Raw genomic sequence first — 24043 nt, forward strand, 5'->3', positions numbered from 1 at the left:
GACTTTATTCTCGTAATACTAGGACTTTATTCTCTTAATACTACAACTTTATTCTCATAATATTGCTACTTTATCCTCGTAATACTACGACTGTATTCTCGTAATACTACGACTGTATTCTCGTAATATTGCAACTTTACAACTTTTTTTAGACTTGAACAGCAAAAAAGATAAAAAGACAGATTGTTTAAAATCAGTTTCAATCTTACTCAGTTCAGAGAGGGACGAAGCCTTGATAAACTTCACCTCCTTCTCAGTTTCATGTGCACAGGTGTGCCCAGAATTACTGAGCATCATTTGAATGCATCACTGCTCATCAGAGCTTCAGTCATTTAGTTACTGAGAAGCTGAACTGTTTTCACACACTGGAGTTAACCACAGCTTAGTTTTCTAAGAGTTGTTCAAGTCAATGTATTATTTTTATTGAATATCATTGTGTTAAACATATTTATGCTGCATTAGAGACCCCCCTCCCCTCATGTTCTCTGGCTGAAAGTCGTCATCCCCCATTGTTTTGTCCAATTAGCCGCCCTGAACATGTGTATACTCTGAGATCACCTTCTGGGGCCTAAAGATTGTTTGTACGTTCTTATTAACAAACATGAAATGTGCAATAATGAAAACTCTTCATATAGTTGTGAAATTTTTTGAAATGTGTAGAATGGATTTTGGTGATTTTATGTGTGCATTGATTTGATAAGAAATCAGTAAAGAGCTTTAATAAACTTTTATTGTTTTACAGGCAAGAGTCAACATCAGAACTGCTTTTGAACAGGAGACAAGAAGTTCTGCACCTCAGGCTACCTTCAACTGAATGCTATAAAATTCACAACATTAGTTCTACATTTTAATTTTTACTTTTTTTATTGTTTGTGATTTGTTTTCATTATATTTTTTTTTAGGATAAAATATTTAAATAGTAATGTGGTCTCTTCTCTGGTAGGTTATAGTGCAGGGTTTCCTGTAAAGAATGGATTCTGATAAATGATACGAGTGGATGATGTAAGTATATACATAATTTTTTTATTTTTTACTTTTTTATATTATATAATATATCATTATTTAAGCCCTAAAAGGTAGGTCCATCCATCCATCATGTTTACCCTCTTCTTTCTTTTCAGGTCGCAGGGGTCACTGATCCAGCAGTCACCATGTGAGAGGTGGGGGACACCCTGGACAGGTCTCCAGTCCATCACAGGGACACATAGAGACAAACAAGACAAACAACCATTCACTCTCTCTCACACACCTAGGGACAATATAGAGTTACCAATCAGCCTAACATGCATGTTTTTGGTCTGGGGGAGGAAACTGGAGTACTTGGAGAAACCCCACTCATGCATGGAGAGAACATGCAAACTCCCACCAGAATGGACCCCGGCTGGGATTTGATTCGGCGATCATCTCATTGAGAACTCTACCAAGTGCACTATGATGTACAGTCAATCTATTTTTGATCAAATAAAATAAAATAAAAAAAAATTCTGGTGCTGCCCTAACATATCTAACATGCAGTGAAGTTGTTTGTAAGTGCACTATTCTTACTTCCATAATGCTTCATTTACTATAACGCAAGTAAAAATAATCTGTAGAGAATGAAAAAAGACAAATGGACTCATAACACACTGGAGATTAATTGTGCTGATAATAACCTGAACATGAGAGGATATTATAAAAACACTCATACTTCTTATTTAAAGCAACTTATTGAATCTTCAGTAAAAACTGAAGCAGCTCTTACACAAGACAAAGCACAAAGACAGGTTAACTTTATTTAACTGATCCTAAATATTCCCACGAGAGACGTCTTAGTTTGCATTCTCTCTTTCTCAGTTTCAAACGGACAGATGGACCTCAATGTGTTTTAATGCATCACTGCTTTTTGTTCAGATCTACACCATGAGTCAAACTGTTGGGTCTTAATTCAGTCAGAGCTCAAAGTTTTTTACAGGCTCAAAACTTGTAGTTGGTAATGTTACAAAGTTTGACACGTTTAGATTCATAGAAATGTAGGATTTAGTCAAACTTTGTTAAAATCAGATCTCTCTTGTAAATGAGTACCCGAGGCGCAATACCTGTATAAAAAATGGTTGAATGAATGAATGAATTTATTTATTTGTTGATAATGTTTTTATTTTATTTATGAAATCTATTGGATGCTGATTTGAACATTGATACAACAACAAGTGTATTTCATTAAATGTGTACAAGAACAAAAGAAGCAGAGAACGACTGAAGTATTACAACTTGCAGAATTACTTTTATTATCAGTTTTGTTTAATACAATTCTGTGTTAAAATATTTTATAACATAACAGCAAAGTATTTTTTATTCTGAAATGTGACGTTTTTATGAAAATCTATCATTTCCAAGACGTGAAGTTCTGCTGAAGTTCTAGTGTGAGCAGCTGTCAGGGTCCAGGCTTTGAGTGACAGGACTCCGTCCATCCTGATTGGCCTCACAGCTCACTGAGCCCGCCTCCCTCCACTGCTCTGCAGGGAGGCTCAGGGTGCTGCTCCAGCTGTAGAGGCCGTCCCTCCCCAGGACCTCCAGGCTGTTCGACACCCCTGAGGACCTGCTGCTGCCCCCCACCTTCCAGCCCAGCCTCCAGGTTGAGGGGAAGCCCCCTTGGGCCAGACACACCAGAGTGACACTGCTCTGCTGCTGCTCTTTGGAGGGGGGGAGGACGGTCAGGGTGGGCTGCACCACACCCACTGGAGGAGACAAAGAAGCAGAATGAAGGCTGATCAAAAGTCTCATTATTGATTATTGATCAGATTCTTGTCTGAGTGTCATGAAGTGTGACAGTTAATCAATAATCTGTGATGATTTTCTGCAGTTTAATGTGACGGAGCTGAAACAGTCGAGTGAAAACAGTTCAGAGTTTGTCGTGTGTTTCTTTCACTTCCTGTAAACTTCATGTGAAACAAATGAAGCTGAACACAAAGCTGATCAGTGTCGACGGACAAAACCACATGTTGGTCAAAACTCACATCAACTTGAAATATTCACTAAATAACACACGACGAGTCCAACACATTTAAACATATTAAAAAAGTATTAAAAAATTATGCCTTTTTGGAAGTAAGAAAAGTTTTTAATGCACAAGAAAAAATATAATTAGAAAAATGGACAAAAAATATATCAGTCTTTTAGAAAAATATTGTATAAAGCTCAAAAAAGATTTTGTTCAAAACTCACATCACAGTTTAAATATTAATAAAATAAAAGATGAGTCCTCCAAATTTAAACAATAAAAAGTTTATAAACTTGTTTGTGCCTGTTTAGAAATAAGGAAGTTATCTTATGCAGTTTTTAAATTACCACAATTAGAAAATTTGAAATGATAATCTTTTAGAAAATACTGTATAAAGCTGATGTTGTCAGTTTAATCATTTACAACTCAACTGATTTAAACATCTGTACAAAGCTCAACTTTCAGATCATCCTTCATTTTTCAGAGATTTTAAATTTATTAACAATTAACAAAACTGGTAACTTGTTTCAGCGTTTAAATCAACTAAATGTTACGACGGTTTAATGATGAAGTCAACGGTTCAGGTACTTACAGTCAACGATGAGTTTGGTTCCTCCACCAAACGTGAACCACAGTGATACAAAGTCATGAAGCAGCCGTACAAAAACCTCCTGCTCTCTGAGCTCACATCTATCCACTGAAAATATATATTTTTATATATTTAATCCTACAATTTACACTTTATTTAAAATGTACATTCTTACCTCTCAAACAACTTTAAATTGTTTTTTGATTAAAGTTATGGTAATAGGATTTTTTGCAACTCTTTAGTTTTTAGATGTTGCTTGTGTTCATTATTTATATAAGAATAAATCTTAAATTATTCAAAATCTGTATAGACATGCAAACTTAAAGCCAAAATAAAAACTAGCCTTGTAATATTTCAATAAAATAAATAAAAACAAACATACTATGCATCAACATAATAAACAAGTAAATAAAAAGACATGTACCTGCCTCACAGAAGAACAAATAGAATCCAAATCCTTAAAACTTTTTCATTATTTAAAGTTGTTTGATTCTAATTCATGAAGGCAGTAATCTGCTTTAATCCAAATGTTTTTCTCCTGTTTGTGTTTGTGCTCAGAGTGTGGAGCTGATAGAAATGATTTCCATAGATGTGAGGCTTTGCATCGTCAGCTGGTCCTCCAGAGAACTGAGAAGGTTTATAGTCCTGTGAGTTCAAGCTGCAGGACTCAGATGTGTCAGTGAACACAGCACAAACAACAACCAGCATGACTCTCAGCACCATCCTCATGTGGACGCTGCTCTGCTGCTGCTTCACAGGTTCATTCACTCACACACATTCAGACCATCAGGAGCTGACTTTGCTCTCAGTCTGTGTGTTAATAATAAATGATTTGTTTCTGTTTGCAGGATGCAGCGGTCAGGTGACGGTGACTCAAACTCCAGTACAGACGTTTACTCCAGGATCCACTGTTACCCTGACATGTACTACTAGTTCTGCAGTTTACAGATGGAATAATGGTAATGAGGGAATGTCTTGGTATCAGCAGACACCAGGACAGCCTCCAAAGCTCCTCATATATTATGTTAAACAACGCCAATCAGGAAATCCAGCTCGGTTTAGTGGCAGTGGAAGTGGCTCTGGTTTCTCTCTGATCATCAGTGGAGTTCAGGCTGAAGATGCTGCAGTTTATTACTGTCAGAGTTTCCATGTCATTAATGGTGCCTATGTGTTCACACAGTGATTTATGGTGGTACAAAAACCTCCTTCAGTCAGACTGCAGACGCTCTGAGCTGTTAGAGCAGAAACTGCAGCTGCAGAAGAGGAAGACTCTGATACAGACACTGAACACAGAGCTCACACTGAACTCAACAAATTGAAGAACTCAAGTGGATTTGTGTTTGTGCTCCAAAATATAAAAAATACAATTGAAAACAGAAAAGTTTTAGTCTTGAAGATGACCACAGTTGAAAGCAAATCATCATAAAGCAAAACTAGAATTAATATATACAGTGTATTGAGAGGCCACAAAGTTTCTTTGTCCTCTGGACAGACAAAACAAAACTGGAGCTTTTTAGTAAAAAGTACATCCATCCATCCATCCATTTTCTCCGCTTATCCCGGGTCGGGTCGCAGGGGTAGCAGCCTAAGTAGGGAGGCCCAGACTTCCCTCTCCCCAGCCACTTGGTCCAGCTCCTCCGGGGGAATCTCGAGGCGTTCCCGGGCCAGCTGAGAAACATAGTCCCTCCAGCGTGTCCTGGGTCTTCCTCTGGGTCTCCTCCCGGTGGGACGTGTCCGGAACACCTCACCAGGGAGACGTCCAGGAGGCATCCTAACCAGATGCCCGAGCCACCTCAACTGGCTCCTCTCGACGTGCAGAAGCAGCGGCTCTACTCTGAGTCTCTCCCAGATGATCGAGCTTCTTACCCTATCTCTAAGGGAGAGCCCAGACACCCTGCGGAGAAAACTCATTTCGGCCGCTTGTATCCGAGATCTTGTTCTTTCGGTCACAACCCAAAGCTCGTGACCATAGATGAGGGTGGGAACGTAGATCGATCGGTAAATTGAGAGCTTCATCTTTTGACTCAGCTCTCTCTTCACCACGACAGACCTGTACAGCGCCCGCTTCACTGCAGACGCTGCACCTATCCGCCTATCGATCTCACGCTCCATTTTTCCCTCATTCGTGAACAAGACCCCAAGATACTTGAACTCCTCCGCTTGGGGCAGGACCTCCTCCCTGACCCGGAGAGGGCACTCTACCCTTTTCCGGCTCAAGACCATGGCCTCGGATTTGGAGGAACTGATCCTCATCCCGGCCGTGTCGCACTCGGCTGTGAACCGCTCCAGCGAAAGCTGTAGATCACGATCTGATGAAGCCAACAGGACCACATCATCTGCAAAAAGCAGAGACGCAATCCTAAGTCCACCAAAATGGATCCCCTCAACACTTTGGCTGCACCTAGAAATTCTGTCCATAAAAGTTATGAACAGAATCGGTGACAAAGGGCAACTTTGGTGGAGTCCAACTCTTACCGGGAACAAGCCCAACTTACTGCCCGCAATGCTGACCAGGCTCTGACACCGGTCATACAGGGACCTAACAGCCTGTAACAAAGGGCCCGGTACCCCATACTCCCAGAGTACCCCCCACAGGGTTCCCCACAGGGTTCCCCACAGGGTTCCCCGAGGGACGCGGTCGAATGCCTTCTCCTAGTCCACAAAGCACATGTAGACCGGTTGGGCAAACTCCCACGCACCCTCCAGGACCCTGCTGAGAGTGTAGAGCTGGTCCAGTGTTCCACGACCAGGACGAAAACCACACTGCTCCTCCTGAATCTGAGGTTCGACTATCCGACAGACCCTCCTCTCCAGAACCCCCGAATAGACCTTACCAGGGAGGCTTAAGAGTGTGATCCTCCTGTAGTTGGAACACACTCTATGGTCCCCCTTTTTGAATAGGGGGACCACCACCCCGGTCTGCCAATCCAGGGGAACTTCCCCCGATATCCATGCAATATTGCAGAGTCACGTAAGCCAACACAACCCCACAACATCCAGAGCCTTAAGGAACTCCGGACGAATCTCATCCACCCCTGGGGCCCTGCCACCGAGGAGCTTTTTAAGTACCCCCTCCAAGGACTCCAAAAGGGTGGATAATCTGAACTGTCATTTGGTGCATAAGCACAAACGACCGTCAGAACCTGTCCCCCCACATGTAGGCGGAGGGAGGCCACCCTCTCATTCACCGGGGTGAACCCCAACACACAGGCACCAAGATGGGGGGCAATAAGTTTGCCCACTCCTGCTCGGCGCCTCTCACCAGGGGCAACTCCAGAGTGGAAGAGTGTCCAGCCCCTCTCAAGGAAACTGGTTCCAGAGCCAGAGCTATGCATCGAGGTGAGTCCGACTATTTCTAGCCGGAACCTCTCAACCTCACACACCAGCTCAGGCTCCTTCCCCACCAGTGAGGTGACATTCCATGTCCCAATAGCCAGCTTCTGTAGCTGAGGATCAGACCGCCAGGGTCCCCGCCCTTGGCCACCACCCATCCCACATTGCACCTGACCCATTTGGCCCTTCCCACAGGTGGTGAGCCCATGGGAAGGGGGACCCACGTCTCCTCTTCGGGCTGTGCCTGGCCGAGCTCCATGGGTAAAAAGCCCGGCCACCAGCACTCGCCCGCGTGCCCCACCTCCAGGCCTGGCTCCAGAGAGGGGCCCCGGTGACCCACGTCCGGGCGAGGGAACATCAAGTCCATTTGTTTTGCTCATCATAGGGGTGTTTGGGCTGCACTTTGTCTGGTCCTTCACCTAGGACCTGTCTGGCTTGGGTGACCCTACTAGGGGCGTGAAGCCCCTGACAGCATAGCTCCTAGGATCAATGGGACACTCAAACCCCTCCACCATGGTAAGGTAGCAGCCCAGGGAGGGGAAAAAAGTCCCATTGGCTCAAACAGTTTTTTTCCCACTATGAAGTATGATGTTCATGGGAATCAGTTTGTTTGTGGCTCCTCAGATTGAAGAAGTCCTTTGGATGAAGGACGAAACGTTTCAGCAAAAAAAGAAACCGTCAAGATGACCTGACTGAATACTGTTGGATTTTTACCTGGATTATTGAGCATGAACTTTTCAGTTTTTCATCCATTTAGTCAAAACAGGTTTCACTGGTTTCCAGATTCAGGAGGAAATGTGTCCCAAATGGTTTTGATTAGGTTCTTAACAAGAACCTCGTGTGTATAAAACAATTAAAAGTTGTTTTATTAAATTTTATTGTAAAGTCAGTGAATTAATGAGAATTTAGAAGAAGTGAATGAACTCTAAAAGTACATAATCTAGAATATGATGTCATTAAATTGAAGGATGCAGACGGCTCGCCACCTTTGGTGTCAGAGTTTTAAACTGATGTCATCAACAAAACTGTCTGGTTGTGTTTTTAATGGTCAGCTGGCTGTGAAGACCATCTTGAACTGGGTCGACTCTTAAAGCTCATCAGTCGTAAATGAACAACCAGTGGTCACTTTTTGAAAGATTAATACAAATTCAACAAATGGCTCATGAGATATTTTACTAACAGACGTATGACACACATATACGAGCAAAAACAGTATTGCCTGCCTTTGTTTTTATATTATTCAGCATAAACAAAGCTCCAATATTTATTTACTGTAAAATATTTTCTTTGCTGTTTCTATGCTGTTTGATAAATGGGATTTTGTATTTTTATTTGAACAAATATTTAGCACAAATAAATTCAAATTAAAATAAACCTTCAGGGAGGAAAAAAGTACCTAAATCAGTTATATTTGACTGTAAAATTGACCTGAAACTCATGCAAATTTCTATACACATGGGGAAAATACACATTTGAATAATAATAATTTATTTTTGTGTCATTTTTGCAGAAGTCTCTGTAATTTCATACTTCCAGACAAAAACAAGAAATCTGACATTTCCCTTTACTCACCTTATGAAAGCTTTCTGTCCAACCTTTTGTCACATTTAAGTAATTTTACAGAATTATCGTGTACAGCAAAGATAAAAAAGCCCCAACCTTTCTTAAAATTCATTGATTTACAGTATTTTATGTGAGTCGTGAATCTCTGGTTCTGAGACCAAAGCACAGATTAGGATTTACTGGATTGTTCCCATGGTGACGCAGGCAGCCATTGTTAGGCACGAAAGAGTGGTGCTGGAAATCTCCTCCTGGGTCAGCCCAGACTCAGTGACGTCCTGCAAACAGCTCCGAAATAAACCGACAACTGGAACAACTAACTCAACTATTCTCTTTTTCTTTATAACAACTAGATATGCAAAAAATAAAAAATAATAATCTAAATTAGATTTAATGTTTTGTAGTTCTAAAAATAATTAATTATATCCATTTCTTTTGAACTTGATGTTGCCAAAGTGTGAAAATCAAGTGGAAGAGGTGAAGCTCTGACCCGTTTTATGAATGAAACGGCTCGGAGGTGGTGGTACCCTTTAATGAGCTCTGAATGGTCCTGAAAGTCCTGCCTTTGACCTCTAAGCCTTGGTGACTGAAGGAGCCTGTTAGTGGGGGAGGGATGTGGATAATCCTTTTAGGAGATGCTTACTAGGAATCAATCCAGCAACACTTCCTCTCTCAGACCGGATCAGCTCCTTGGTGTTTAACAGGACCCACACCAGCTCAGGTTCTCAGGCTCAGTGGGATCTGTGCAGGTCTGTCGTACCCACAGAGAGACTCGGACATCGGTGGGCAGCAAACAGGGAACAGGGCAGGGGTGCTGGCAGGAGCTGAACCAGGATGGAGATGGTGAAGAGTCTGTACAAGCGTGTGGTTTCTGTGAAGATCCGGGCGTACGTGAGGGACTACTGCAGAAGGAACGGACTGCTGACGCTCTCCGTGTTCGCTGTCCTCACTGGCTGTGTCCTGGGATTCACACTGAGGACATTCAACCTGTCCACACAGGTATGGACAGACAGACACCACCAGACAGTTAGAGATGTACTTTTCTTTTACATCTGGCTGCAGCGCATAAAGGAGACGAGCTGCTGCAGAGGGGCAGAGGTAACGCTGCTCTATTAGCCCGAGTCCCTTCGAGCCAGTTATGTAAGAGCTAAAGAGGACTGGACGTAACAACAGGGTCAAGTCAGAGGTCAGGAAAAGAAAAAGTCTAATTAAAAGCTCTTTATTTTTTTTTTTACATTAAAACTGAATTACAAGTTTGTGAACTAATCATCAAGACTCATTGTAACATGTTTAAGGTAACTACAGCTTTAATATATACATTTAGTTTGCACTAGTAACTCGTTTTATTTCACTTTTGCAAATTAACATTTTTTTTTTATGTTCAACAATAAATGTATCGTGCAAAAGTTAATTTAAGAAGTTCGTGATGCACTTTGTCAGAATGCACTTTAATAAACACACACCTGCTGGTGTCTGTGCAAACAACCATACATTTATTTTGATATATGGTGTTAGGTGTTGTAGAATTATATAAAACAGAAGTCACTTTCAGTCAATAGGTGATAAATTAATGTAATATATATACATAAATATATATATAAACCTGAATAATAAAAATAACAATCAAATATGCCTTTGTCTAAGATCATTCAGAAGCCATTAAGAAACTTCTCTGTGGTCACATTTTCTTTACAGTAAAACATCTGAAGACAAAATCATAATTTCCTACAGCAAACAGTCTCACAATCATCCTGAAATGTTGGCTTTTATTAGTGCACATTCAATAATTAAAAAAACTGAACTATTTACAGGAAGTACCCAGCGGCGGACGAGCCCCCAGCAGCAGAACTTTGCAACATCAAACCTTCTTTTTCTCCTTCATCGAGCCAGGTGTGCTTGTTTTGCTCACAGGCCAAGATCTACTTCTCTTTCCCCGGAGAGCTACTGATGAGGATGTTGAAGATGCTGATTCTGCCCCTCATCACCTCCAGGTACTATTAAACAGAGCTCAGGTAATCGTTGGAAAAATTAATATTTGTGGGACATTTTTCAAAGTTATAACCCTGGGCTATCCTGGTGACGTTTAAATTAATGCTAAAGAAAATATGTTGTTGATTTTCCTCCCTACACTGTGGACAGGTATCCATCTCAGGCTCCAAGTGGTTCCAGTTTGATAAAGAAAACATTCATTTACTGGAGTGGCTAAATATGCTAATTATATTTAACCAATTTTTTGGTTTGAATTTTTTTTTTTTTGCGTCATCTTGTTGAAAACTGAATTAGAGATAAAGAAGCTAAAGAAACTATATTTGCTGTGAAAATGCAGTGAACACCGAGCGCTGAACGACTTCGCTGAAATCTGCTGAAGAAGCTGAAATCGAGGTGTTAAAAATAAAAGAAACATAACATTCATTAAAAGGTAAATGTAGCAAAATGCTAGCTAAAAGTAGCCAAAGGTTAGCCAAAAGTTTGTAATGACTAAAGGCCAGGTAAAGGAATAAAAGGGCTAGTTAGAAACTACAAATGGCAGAACGCTGGCTAAAAGCTACCAGTAACAAAAGGCTAGTTTAAAATAGCACAAAGCAAATAGACAAATGTAGCAAAAGGCTAATATGAGTTATAACATTTGACTTTAGTAAGTAAAAAACATCTGTGACGTTCATCAGTAATTTTATAAAAGGGCTAGTTAAAAACTCAAATAGGATTATTATTATTATTTTTTTTTTTTTAACTAGCCAAATGCTATATTGAAAGTATAAAAAAAGCAAGCTAAAAGCTAAAATCAGCAGAACGGTAACTAAATATTAAAAGTAGCATGAAAAGACAAAAATAGAGCAAGTGTTTTTTTGAAGGACTTAAAAATGTCATAATTCTTCTAACATTGGAAATAAAGTTGAATATTTTGAAAAAGTGTAAAAGTTACAAAAAACATGAGCTGAATGTTTTGATATTCATATAAATGGCTAAAATAGTATAAAGCATGAAGAAGTAGTTTGATTGTAAAAATTATACGAAAACAATGATTATAGGAGAAAAAACCAAAAGTGTTGCTGCTGTGACTCAGAGAGTGAAAGATTGTTCCAACTTGTAAACAACGAACGTTTTGCTGTCAATCCTTCGTTTCATTACAAACAACAGACGGGTTTTACATTGACATTAAAACTCACATTTCCACCGAGCGACAAACACTTCTGAAAAGTCGAGTTAAAAAAACGAGCACTCATCCACACAAATCCCAAAGATGACCTGAAGGATTGGCCTTCTGCGCTGCAGTAGATGTTTTTTCTTCCCCTCTAAGAAGCGAAACGTCTTCAACTACAGAACAAAAGAGTCGTTTTGCTTTACGTTTACTTTCCACGTCCTGGATGACTGAGGTCCACAGCAGCTCGTTCATCCACAGATTCTGTTTAAATGTTTCCCGTGCAGTTTGATGTCGGGCCTGTCAGCCATGGACACGAAGGCGAGCGGCCGGCTGGGAGTCCTAACCATCACCTACTACCTGTGGACGACCTTCATCGCCGTCATCGTAGGCATCGTGCTGGTGCTGATCATTCACCCGGGAGCAGGGGCGGAGAAAGAGAGCCACCACGGAGGCACCGGGCCCGTCATGACCTCGGCTGACGCTCTGCTCGACCTCATCAGGTTCATCAAACCGTCACTTTTTTATAGTGCCGCCGAGCAAACGAGTTCTGAGGAGAAGATCCAGGATCTTATTTACTTTCTGATAATCCACACCCACTTTAATTAACGTTTTTTTTACAACTAAAAATCATGATTTTAATCTAAACAGAAGACAAATTTTGTAATTCACGCCCCAAAAATCCAGAATTTTTCTACAAAATTTGAGATTTATTATTGCAAAATTTGTGTGAAGTATCAACAGAAATAATCCCATATTTTGTCAGATGAACAGTTATAATTGTGCAAACTAAAAGTGATTTCCAAACTCTGGATGTTTGTGTATTTTGTAAAATCCACTCATCCTTCTGTCGTAACAACAAAGCAGCCATTTTGTCCAGCCAAGAGATTTCTTCTTCTTTTATTAATGTACTTATTACTGTTTGTGCTGTAAATGTGCTGACTGCACAGATTAAAATAGCAGCCATAAGGCAGTACCAAGTCAATTAGAGTCTAAATGTAATATTATGTAATCACAAGAACCAGGAGGACATGGTGTTTGAAGAAGAGTTGCAGCGTCACTCCCACGCAGCACTTTGGCTAAGAATAGAGACAATTATTCGTGCTCGGCTAAGCTTGCACCTTTCCTAAAGGTGAGTCGTTTCACTTTGAGAGACTGAACGTCCCGTCTGCTCAGCCTTAAAGCAGAGCCATTCAAGCCCGGGTCACTAATGCCTTCGTCTTAAAGCTAATTAAACCGCTGCGATTGGTGATGGGGACACTTCAGCCTCGTTACGTGTCTGATGACGTCCCTGCCTGTGGCGCTGACGTCTGCTGCACAAATAAACACTGTTCCAGGACACTGTGCTGCCAGTACCGCCCCAGTGTCTAACAGAGCCAAACTGGGAGAACCTCTCAGTTCTTTGTGAGTTTGTGAACACAGATTTGCTTTTGGTTGAATCTGTGAATTCTGGTTAAAAAAGTAAAAAATTGTAACATAATAACAAAAATATAAAAAACGAGAAATTGCATTTCATGCGAAAATACAGTGTGAACGCTGAAATTAGCTAAAACATGCTGAAATGTAGCTGAAATGGAAGAACAAGCCTAAGTAATGAAAAGAAAGCAGAAAAACACATATTTGCTGAATTAGCTTTAAATAAGCAGAAATTAGCAAAAAACAAAACAAAAAAAAAAACTAGGAAATTAGTAAAAAGTTGAAATTAGAAAAAAAAGCTGAAAAGTAGATGAAAGAAAAAACTTAAGCAACCAGAAAGAAACAGAAATGAGCTAAAAATGTGGAATTAGCTGAAAAAGTTAAAATTAGCACAAACAGCTAAATAGTAGCTGAAATAGCAGAAAATGCTGAAACTAGCAGAAAAAAGTTGAAATGAGCAAAACAAGCTGAAATTAGCATAAAGAAGTTAATTAGGGTGAAATTAGCAGGAATTACCACAAAAAAATTGAATTTATCTGAAAACAGTTGAAATTAGCTAAAAAATGCTAAAAAGGTAGCTGAAAAGGTAGAGCAAGCTTAAATTATCAGAAGAAAGAAACAAAAGTTTTCCCCAATTAGGCTGAAAGAAGCAGAAATGAGCACAAATAAGTGGAAATTATCTGAAAAAGCAGAAATAAAAAAACAGTTGAAAAGTAGCTAAAAAAGGCAGAAAGAACCTTAAATTACCAAAAGGAAGTGGAGAAAGCACATTTTTATTGAATTGGGCTGAAAAGGTTGAAATGAGCACAAAAATGGGGAATTAGCTGAAATGAACATAAGCTGAAATTAGCAGAAAGTTAATTAGGCTGAAATTAGAAGAAATTATAAAACCTGAATTTATCTGAAAACAGCTTAAATTAGCTAATTTAATTTAATTTACATTTAAAAATGTAGCTGAAAATGTAGAACTAGCTTAAATTAACAGAAAAAAAGCAGAAACAGCATTGTTGCTCAACTTGGCTGAAAGGAGCAAAAGTGAGCAAAAAAAATAGAAATTATCTGAAAAAAGCTAAAATTAGCAAACAAAAGTAACAGCTGAAAAGTAGCTAAAAAGGCAGAAAGAAGCTTAAATTACAAAAAAAAAAAAAAGAATAAAAGAACTGGAGAGAGCACATTTTTGCTGAATTAAGCTGAAAAAAGTTGAAATTTAAATGTGGAATTAGCTGAAATAGCTAAAATTAGCATAAAACAGCTAAAAAGTAGCTGAAAAAGCTGAAAATTGTAGTGTTCAATATTTTACCATACCACTTTATTTATAAAGCACATAAAACAGCTACAAAGCCAACCAAAGTGCTGTACAGACAAACAACAGGTAACACAAAGCAAAATACAAAATGAGGTAAATCAGAATATAGACATAAAAACGATGCAGATAATGACGACAAACCAGTGTGGAGCATACAGGTTCAAAACACAGATCCTCTGGTGTTGAAAGCTACTGAATAGTAGTGAGTTTTTAAACGGGACTTGAAAATGGAGAGGGAGGGGGCCTGTCTGACAAGCAGAGGTAACTCGTTCCAAAGTCTTGGTCCTGCTACAGAGAAGGCCCTGTCACCTCTGCGCTTAAGACGAGATCCTGGAACTGTGAGGAGCAACTGGTCTGCTGACCTCATTTTCAGTCAGAATTAATTCAAACAGTCATGTCTCAGACAAATATTGTTTTATAAATATGGGGAAAAAATCCATAAATAAGTCGATTCGGCATTTAAGTCGCAGGGCATGCAAATTATGCAAAAAAAATAACGTAACTTACACAGTGAAAAATATGGTAGATAGTTTGTTTTACAGTAACAAGTGCTTTGAGCACGTTTCTCCTTTTTTTGCATTATTAATCTAAACATGTTTAAACTAAACATTGTGTGTTGTGTTTGTTCTCTTACAGGAACATGATCCCTTCAAATCTAATTGAAGCTACTTTCCAGCAGGTGAGAGGACAAATATACGACAGCTGACAGGAAAATCTCCAGTAAAGTCCACCAGTTCAGCCTAACGCCTGTGGCTGTTCTTCTTCCAGTACCGGACAGATTTGGTGCAAACCGTGCAGAGCTCCAATGAAAAAGAGTCTCAGGCCAACTTTGTGTACGTCATGCCCGACTACCACAACCCTCAGCTGGGCCACCCAGTGTTCCTGGAGATCACTCCTGCACCCGACATCAAGTACAAAATCGTCCCCAGCACGAGCAAAGGCATGAACGTGTTGGGGATCGTCATCTTCTCAGCCACCATGGGTAAGAATCACCGCAAAACTATATATTTTGACATAATTAACAAATATGACGACCAGTGCTTTCATCTGTAATATCTATTACTATTTTTTGTAATTCTATTATTATTTAAGTATTCACTGTCCAGCTCGTTTGGAGTTACGAGTCAAATTCAGGACGTACAATCAAATTCAACTTTGTTCTGATTTATCTCCCAGGCCTGCTGCTGGGGAAGATGGGGGAACGTGGGTTACCGCTGGTCAACGTGTGTCAGTGCATAAACGAGTGTGTGATGAAGATCATCAACGCTGCTATGTGGTAAGTTGTACAGTTTATATGGCAGAGTCAGATTATGGTAGAGATTACATCTAACAGAACATAAAGAGTAGTTTATCAAACCATTCAGTGGAGTTTGTAGAAAACGTGTCCAACTGGGCAACGTGTGTCATTTTAGAATCCAAAGCCAGGAGCGTTGTTCTGCTTTAACACTGTGGCAACAAAGATTTGATCTCATTCAGCCACATGAATATTAGTGAGGTCAGATATCCGTTTCAAATCTTTCAACAAGTGTTAGATGTGACTAATGTCCGACAGGTCAGATTAAAACTTTTCTTTATGGACCTGCCTTTGCAGAGAAAACCCTTCTCTTTCAGTGCATGAGGTATTTTTTGTGATATGTTTTTCTGTTTTTTATATTACAATTCGGTGACAAATAATAGCAACAGTTTTAAGATATACTGGTCTACAACCACTATTCTGATAACGTTTAAATTTTAAATACAAACAGAATGCAAGGATTTGCAACATCTAAGAAAACAAAATTTTGTCCTCATTGGGACATATTAAACATATCAAGTGTTTAAACTACGAAATCGTATTGTTTTTAGTAAAAACAATTTTAAAATAATGTTACTCAAAGAAAAAATGGGAAGATTTTGACTATTGCATCCTCTACAGTTTATAATATAAACTTTATAATACCATCAAAATGTTTTAAGAATCTGGAAATATCTCTGAGCTCAAAGGATGAGGCTGAAAGTCAGTATTGAACGTCCATAATCTTTGGGCCCTCAAGGTCCACTGAACTAGGAACAAGTCTGATTCAGTTGTGGACATCACTGCACGAGCTCAGGGACACTTCCACAAATCAACATCTGTAAACACACACAGGACTCCACTCGTTTAAAACGGTCCGAGACAAAGAGGAAACTTCTGTGATGAATACAATTGGAAATTATTTTTGGTAGCAAGACACCACATCCGTTATATTAAAGAGTAGAGGGACTAATGAGCCTGTTATTAGGAAACAGCTCCAAGCCTTGCCTCTCTGATGGTATAGGGGTACATTAGTGCATGTGTGCATATATTAGTGCATATTCTAAAATTGCGCCGCTCAGGGTGACTGCACGTTGCATCTGTTACATTCATTCTGAGATTTGGCTTTTGGAAACTTTAATTCCTCTTTTGCTGGATGTAAATCACATTTTTTTGGTTGATTATTTCTTCTGGTATCTGATGTTGTGCAGCTGGAAGGATCTTTACTAAAACTTTTTAGTTTCAGACATTTGTTATGATGCGTAACCATAACAGCAAAGTGGGTTTTGCAACCGGGAGCAGCTGATTAACATCTCAAAAGCTCAAATAATATCTCAACTACAGCCCCGAATCTCAAAGGAGTTGAAAAGGAGGTGCCGTGGATGCATTCCCGTTTCTTTGCCAACAGTGCCTGACCACTGACCACCTAGAACTAGCAGGAAACACGGCTCGTGACAGCAGAAGGACAAGAAAAAGATCTTCCCCGGCACCTGCAGCCGTCTGTCCGCAGTGACGAGGAACTTGGCAGACAGCTAGGAGGAGTGGCCATCACTCTGGGAGGAGTTATACCGCCATTCAGGCGGTCCTGCTGGCCGGAGGAACTGAGAGACCAACCGAGTCTGAATGGACGGTTTGGACGACTTCTGTGGCCATTTTCTTTGGATCTGCTGTGGGATGGACCTTTTCAAGAGATCCTTCCTGCCTACAGCCATCAGTATCTATAACATCTCTTAATGAAACGATGGATAATGAGTTACACCAACATTTAATTTCGCTTTGGGGATTAATAAAGTAATTTTGAATTGAACTGAAGTGAATGTCATGGGTAGCTCACACATCTGGACAGGCACCATTAATGCAGAAAAGCATTGAAAGGTTTTAGAACAACTTGTGCTCCCATCCAGACTGTATCTTTTTTAAGGAAGGTCTTCATATTTCAGCAAGACGATGCTAAACTGCAAACTGTTCATTACAAGAAAATGGTTTAGTTGAAGAGTGTGACCCTGTGCTGGACTGGAGACCTGTCCAGGGTGTCCCCCGCCTCTCACACAGTGATGGCTGGATATGGACAACAGTGACCCCTGCGACACGAAAAGGAAGAAGCGGGTAAAGATAATGGACGGATGGAAGTTGGAGTTTGGATGCTGAACTGGTCTGCCTGTAAGAAGGACTAGACCAGGTGAACAGCTAGAATCATACATCAGACAAGAAATGGACAATTTTATCCTCCAAGAACACCAGCAGCTGGTTTCTTCAGTTCCTAGACGTTTATGGCCTTGTCCCAACTTTTTTTTTTAGATGTGCTGCTGACATACATTTAAACCTTTCTTTCCCAAAATGTGTACTTTTATATAGTTTAAACATTTAATATGATTACTATGAATAAAATACGGATTTATGAGATTGGCAAATTATACGTTTTAATTTACATTTAACACAACATCCCAAAATGTTTTGAAGTTGAGCCTCTGCATAGCATCTCTCTGATAATTTCATGCCACAAGAACGTGATGTTGGTTTTGTAACTGGCATGAAAAATGGGATGAAACGTGGGAATGAACTAACCTTCCACACGTTTTTCCTCTCCTCTCTTCAGGTACTTTCCATTTGGTATTGTATTCCTGGTTGCTGGAAAGATCCTGGACATGCAAGACCCGGCCCACCTCGGAGAGAAGCTCGGCATGTACTTCATCACCGTTCTGTGTGGTCTGCTCGTGCACGGCCTCATCTTGCTGCCTCTATTCTACTTCTTCTTCACCCACAAAAATCCCTTCCCCTTCATCAGAGGGCTGCTGCAGGCTCTTGTCATTGCGCTGGCAACTTCATCCAGGTAAGAAGATATGTTTTGTTTTTTTATCTCAGGTACAGCGGCTCGGCCTGATTACCAAATCCCACCATCCTTTGATATTGTTTCATATATTTCAGCTCAGCCACGTTGCCAATAACTATGAAATGTCTTCTGGAGAACTGTGGGGTGGACCGGCAGATAGCTCGCTTTGTCCTGCCGGTGGGAGCCACCATCAACATGGACGGGACCGCCCTGTATGAGGCAGTGGCTGCCATCTTTATAGCTCAGATCAATGAGTATGACTTGGACTTTGGCCAGCTGGTCACCATCAGGTGGGCATCAACTCAAGTCCATTAGAAGTTATTTTGTGTAGTGAACCATTACGGGGTTCTTAACGACACATCGCCTCTTTTTTCAGTATAACGGCAACTGCAGCAAGCATCGGGGCAGCTGGGATACCTCAGGCAGGTTTGGTAACCATGGTGATTGTCCTGACCTCTGTTGGTCTACCCCCTGCTGACATCTCCCTGATTGTAGCCATCGACTGGGTTCTGTGAGTCTCTATTAAATTGATATTAATTTAACTGAAGATGAAGGCAGTTTGGGCAGTGGGTCAACAATTGTCCCTTTTGTTTTCCAGTGATCGGTTCCGGACTATGATCAATGTTCTGGGTGATGCTTTAGCAGCTGGAATTATGGCTCATATTTGTAAAAAAGACTTTGACAAAGCAGCCGCTGCTACTGCTGCCACTTCTGTTGCCAATAATGGACGGGTAAGAACAATTTGTGACTGCAGAGAACATTGCACATCTGACCATGTACAGGTTTAAAACACCACCTTTGACTATGACCCGCCAACAAGGAGAAATGGTATCAATGCTTTGGCCTTTGTGTGCATCTCAAGATACCTGCATGAGTGACCTTAAAAAACATGAAAAGGCATTACTGTATAGTTCAGTCAGTTTTACAGATGTCGTGCTAAACGCTGGCGTCGTAGTAGCTGCAAGAAATCCACAACACAAGCTCCAAGTGCTACTCATGCTTAAGGATCTTTGCTTAAAACTATTTGGAGTCAATCCTGTTTGTCAGACAAATATCCCATAAACCATTAAACAGCTTTTTTTATAAACTTTCAGGACAATAATCCATAAATGAGCGTTTAAATTTGATTCACTTTAGGAAACAGCACAAATCAAGATGGCTGCTACTGCTGATGGACATTAGACAAGACAAAATTGGGTGTAACTCAGTCAGTTTCAGATACTGAGTTAAAATGTGTAGTGGTAGTAGCTGAGAGTCATTCACAACACACACTCAGAGAGTGGCCCCTCTTTGTCTAAGGATATAGTCTTACTTGTGCGAGTTGAACCCCCACATACGTTATGATCCATATGTCAGAACTGACTCAAAATTTGCAGAACACATGGAGCCCAGACACTTGTAACAATTTTAAAGGATTTTCAATAAACACAGTCATCCAGAACAGTTGGGAGCTCCAGGCAAAACGAACAGAACCAGGAGAAGCCTTGAAACAGCAGCAGATTTGGACCACTCCTCTAACCCTGTAATCTAAGGGTTTTATCTGAACCAAAAACCTGCAAAACAGGACTGTGGATAACTCCCAAACCCAACTAACAGTTAATTTCTAACAGAAGTGAAGGCTGGTGTCTGTAGTCGAAGGGGGCAGGTGCATGTGTGGAGAGAGATGGAGGGCAGAACCAGCCTCCAACACCTCCAGCCTCTCCACGCTCACATTCTCCAGCCAATCGGCTGTGGAAACAGAGGACGTATCATTTAAACAGACTCATTAGGGGAAAATGACACGGGGCACTAACAAAGTTAAGTCAGGTCCTCTGGACGGTTTCTTTTTGTTGAAACATTTCTTCTTTCATCCAAAACACTTCATCAGTCCGAGGAGCTGCGACAAACCCAGTCTTATAAACAGCATCTTCTCATAGTGGATCAACCAGTTTGATGGTGCTCAGACGGTTTCTGGAGTCCACCCTCTCCCCCGCCGACTCGTTTGAGGCACCATGGCCAAAGTGGTTCAAAACATCCTGATTCATGCTCAATAATCCAGGTAGAAAAATCCAACAAAGTTAAGTCCTCTGGACGGTTTCTTTTAGATGAAACATTTTGTGTGTGTTTTGAACCTATTTGGCCATGACTGCCTCAAACGAGTCGGCGGGGGAGAGGGCGGACTCCAGAAAACATCTGAGCACCATCAAACTGGTTGATCCACTATGAGAAGGTGCTATTTATGAGACTGGGTTTGTCGCAGCTCCTCAGACTGAAGAAGTGTTTTGGATGAAAGAAACGTTTCAACAAAAAGAAACCGTTCATTTGGTGGATTTTTGTACGTGGATTATTGAGCGTGAATCAGGATGACACAGGGCACGAATACAGTAGTCTCTCTCTAGTTCGCCGTTCGTTTATCGCAGACTCGCTCTATTGCGGTTTTTCAAAATAAGATTGGACATGACACACAACTGGCTGATTGATGGATGAGCTGCATGATCAGCATGGATTTTTTATTTAAAATGAATTGTTTAAAATTATTTAGCACCTGCTGCATCTCTGTGCAGCCCACGCTGCAGGATAAGCTTCCTGCTGCAGCTGATCAGCTGATCTCCGTGCAGAGTGGAGAAGTGGGCGGGGCCGAGATTGCTTGCAGGTGGCTGAGTGCAGCACAGAGCTAAACTCATGACAAGCTGTGTTCTTTTAGAGCGTTTAGAGTTTAAAAACATTGCTTAGAATATTGCAAATGGGGGAAGGGTTTAAAATGCCCTTATATATATATATATATATATATATATATATATAAATATATATATATAATACTAAAATAAACTACTACTACTTGTACTACTATTCCTACTTTGCGGTTTTTTACTTATCGCAGGTCTTCAGGGTACGGATCCCCCGTGATAAACGAGGGACTACTGTATAATCACACAAATTACTGTATGTCCAAGGTTTGACCATGAAGGCTACAGCTCTGTCATTTCTCAACATTAGATGATCTTAGTTTGAAACTCTGGCTGAAAAGGTGGTGTAATCTGTAATCCTTCATAGACTTATATGTGATTCGTTTTGCATCGTTACGTATCTCCAGGGACCTTTGTTCAAGGACACTTCCAAACTAACTGTAGTGATCTTTTCTCGCTCCCCGCAGAGAGACACAGTAATCTCCTTTGGCAATCAGAGCGTGGCCCTGTCTGACGCTCCTCTGATCGCGCACCGCTGCGATTACGTGTTTGAAGTGGACGGAGACAATGTGCTGGAGAAACCCTTGCCCTGCTATAATCTCTGCCAAGTGTGAGGCACTTTTACCAGGATGGGCAGAGAAGGATGTGTTAAAGCTCTGAAACGTTCAAGTCCTGCTTGAATTCTGGCTTCAGTGAGACCAAATGTTGGGTCAGGGCTGAGTGGCCTAAATGGATTAATGCTGTGCCATGCCTGAAAACAGAAATGTCCTTTGCTTGATGGTATAGGGGTACATTAAAGGGCATGCTGTCTCCAGTTTGAACTGGATGGCAAGATGGAAGGAAAGGTACCGAATCCCATCTACAGGGTCTGATTGCAGAGGAGGCATCAATGCACAGTAGTGACATGGGAATAATTGGAATAAGGGCTGATCAGTTACATTTAAAGGTTTTAACTGCCTTATTACAAGCTTAGTAATGGAAATACTTGAAAATTAAACTCAGTTTTAATAAATAACATTTGCTGTTAGACAAGTTATAGATTATCAAAGCAACAAGACATAAATGAAATAATACCAAAGCACAGAATAATGATCTTTTTGTTTTTATACTAATGCTTCGAAGTGTGTTTTGTAATAAAAGAATCTTGTTACACACCACTGCTGCAAGTGTTTTTTTTTTTATTCTACCAATTTAGCAGCACATTTTCCACGGAAAGCTCGATGCGTGTGAAATACAGCAGCGGCCCCAGCCTTGTTATGGATCACAGACTGGTTTTGTAAAAGACAACTTGACCTCAGACTAGCGATAAATAAGTTTTCCAGAAAGGATTGTTTTACTCTTTTTTTGGTAGGGTTAGCTTTTATGTTTGATGAAACGTGAAAATGCTCAATCACTGGAAAAATGTGCAATAGAAGTGGTTAGTTTTCAAAATAAAACATCCCTCACATAAAAAAAAACAATTTCTTTGAAAGAAAACTTCATTTTGATGCAGACCAGTCCATGGTGTTTGGGAATCCCTAGCATACAGTAGATCAGAAGTGTCTTACTTGGCTGTGGACTTCAGAAAACCCAGTGGACCAGCACCAGCAGCGGACATGGACCCAAACCATCACCGACTGTGGGAACTTCACTCTGGACTTCAAGCATTGTGGATTCTGGACCTCTCCTCTCTTCCTCCAGACTGAGACCTTGACTAAAAAAATAACATGAAAATTTACTTTCATCTGAAAAAATTGGACCACTGAGCAACAGTCCAGTTCTTTGTCACCTCAGCAGGTAAGATGCTTCTGACTCTGGCTCAGGAGTGATTGGACTTGAGGAACGAGACATGTCCGAGATTTGTCTGTGAATTATGTGTTCGAGTGTCAAATATGGAACTTTATCACAATATTCTAATATTCTGAAATACTGGGTTTGGGGTTTTCATTATCTGGAAGCCATAATCATAAAATGTATAAGAAATAAAGGCTTGAAATATTTCACTCTGTGTGTAATGAATCTGAGGTTCACTTTCTGAAATGACTGACAAAAAATTGAACTTTTTCACAATAATTTATTAGATGCACCTGTAAGGTTCACAAGACTGTGAAGCTCATCAAAAGGTGAAGGACCGTGAAGATTTAGCAAAATAGCTCATGAATTATTGGACTGACTTTAACAAAACTTGCAGAACGTAATCACTGGATTTACACAGACTAATTGCAGTTAACACAATTTAGCCACAGCTAACAGATCTTAAACAAAAAAATATACCGTACGATGGGGTGATGAGGTGGATGATTGAGCAGCAATGATCTTTTTGGAGAACATTGCTGCTCATCTGCAGTTTCACAAAGATCACGTGGACAAACCAGAAGACTGTTGAAGAATGTTTTGTGGACGGATGAGACCAAAATAGAACTTTTTGGTTTAAATGAAAAATGTTTGGAGAAATAAAAACTCTGCATTCCTGCAGAAGAACCTGATCCCATCTGTGAAACATGGTGGTGGTAGTATCATGGTTTGGACCTGTTCTGCTGCATCTGGGCCAGGACCAGTGCTTAATTTGAGCCAGACCCTGCTGGAACAGAATCTGGTAATTCTCTTATTTTGACAGTGTGCGTTCCGGTAACTTTCAGGTTTACTATTGATAAAAGTTATGGACAAATAAAACTGCCTTGAACAAATAAAAACTTATATTGGATATGGAAACTAAAAATAATTACATGAACACTAATTTTAAACAACAGCCGCTTACGAACATACTGTAAGCATTTCCACGTCTACCCTTAAAGAAATCTCCACCCCTAAAAGAGTGGTGGGGTAAGTGGTGTAGTACGCGGGCAGGAGCTCAGAGCCGCAGGCAGGCGCCTGGAGGTTTCACGTGGAGTCAGACGAGCAGGGACCGTCTGGCTCACTTCCGAGCCTGACTTGACTGTTCGGTCAAGAAACGGCGCTTGACAGAAGCGGAGTGT

The 24043-nt window shown here is 40.6% G+C and overlaps 2 protein-coding genes and 1 gene segment (V, D, J or C); 2 read left to right on the top strand and 1 right to left on the bottom strand.

Annotated features, from left to right (window-relative positions):
* Positions 1–2347: 2347 nt before the first annotated feature.
* The window catches only part of LOC119427683 (immunoglobulin kappa light chain-like), a 63249-nt gene continuing 41553 nt past the window's right edge, over positions 2348–24043 (bottom strand). Inside the window, exons 5-6 of the mRNA XM_037695319.1 lie at positions 3570–3601; positions 2348–2714 (exon numbers count right to left, since the gene is read on the bottom strand). Of these exons, the coding sequence (XP_037551247.1) occupies positions 2395–2714; positions 3570–3601 (352 nt within the window). The 3' untranslated portion in view covers positions 2348–2394. The remainder of the gene's footprint in view (positions 2715–3569; positions 3602–24043) is intronic.
* LOC119427531 lies at positions 4273–4849 on the top strand. The segment is given in 2 exon segments: positions 4273–4324; positions 4415–4849. Coding segments are annotated over 2 exon segments (387 nt in total).
* On the top strand, positions 9294–21703 carry slc1a8b (solute carrier family 1 member 8b). Of its 2 annotated transcripts, XM_037695156.1 has the most exons (12): positions 9294–9458; positions 10371–10450; positions 11886–12101; positions 14957–14999; positions 15089–15302; positions 15497–15596; positions 18190–18423; positions 18519–18713; positions 18800–18934; positions 19022–19136; positions 19702–19728; positions 21557–21703. In XM_037695156.1, the coding sequence occupies exons 1-12, from the start codon at positions 9294–9296 to the stop codon at positions 21701–21703; spliced, it is 1671 nt and encodes a 556-aa protein (XP_037551084.1). The 2 variants fall into 2 exon arrangements, with proteins under 2 accessions (XP_037551084.1, XP_037551083.1); XM_037695155.1 differs by lacking the exon at positions 19702–19728 and having other exon boundaries at positions 19022–19154.

Source organism: Nematolebias whitei, chromosome 21, assembly GCF_014905685.2.
Source record: "Nematolebias whitei isolate Nwh7 chromosome 21, NemWhi1, whole genome shotgun sequence".
Lineage (NCBI taxonomy): Eukaryota > Metazoa > Chordata > Actinopteri > Cyprinodontiformes > Rivulidae > Nematolebias > Nematolebias whitei.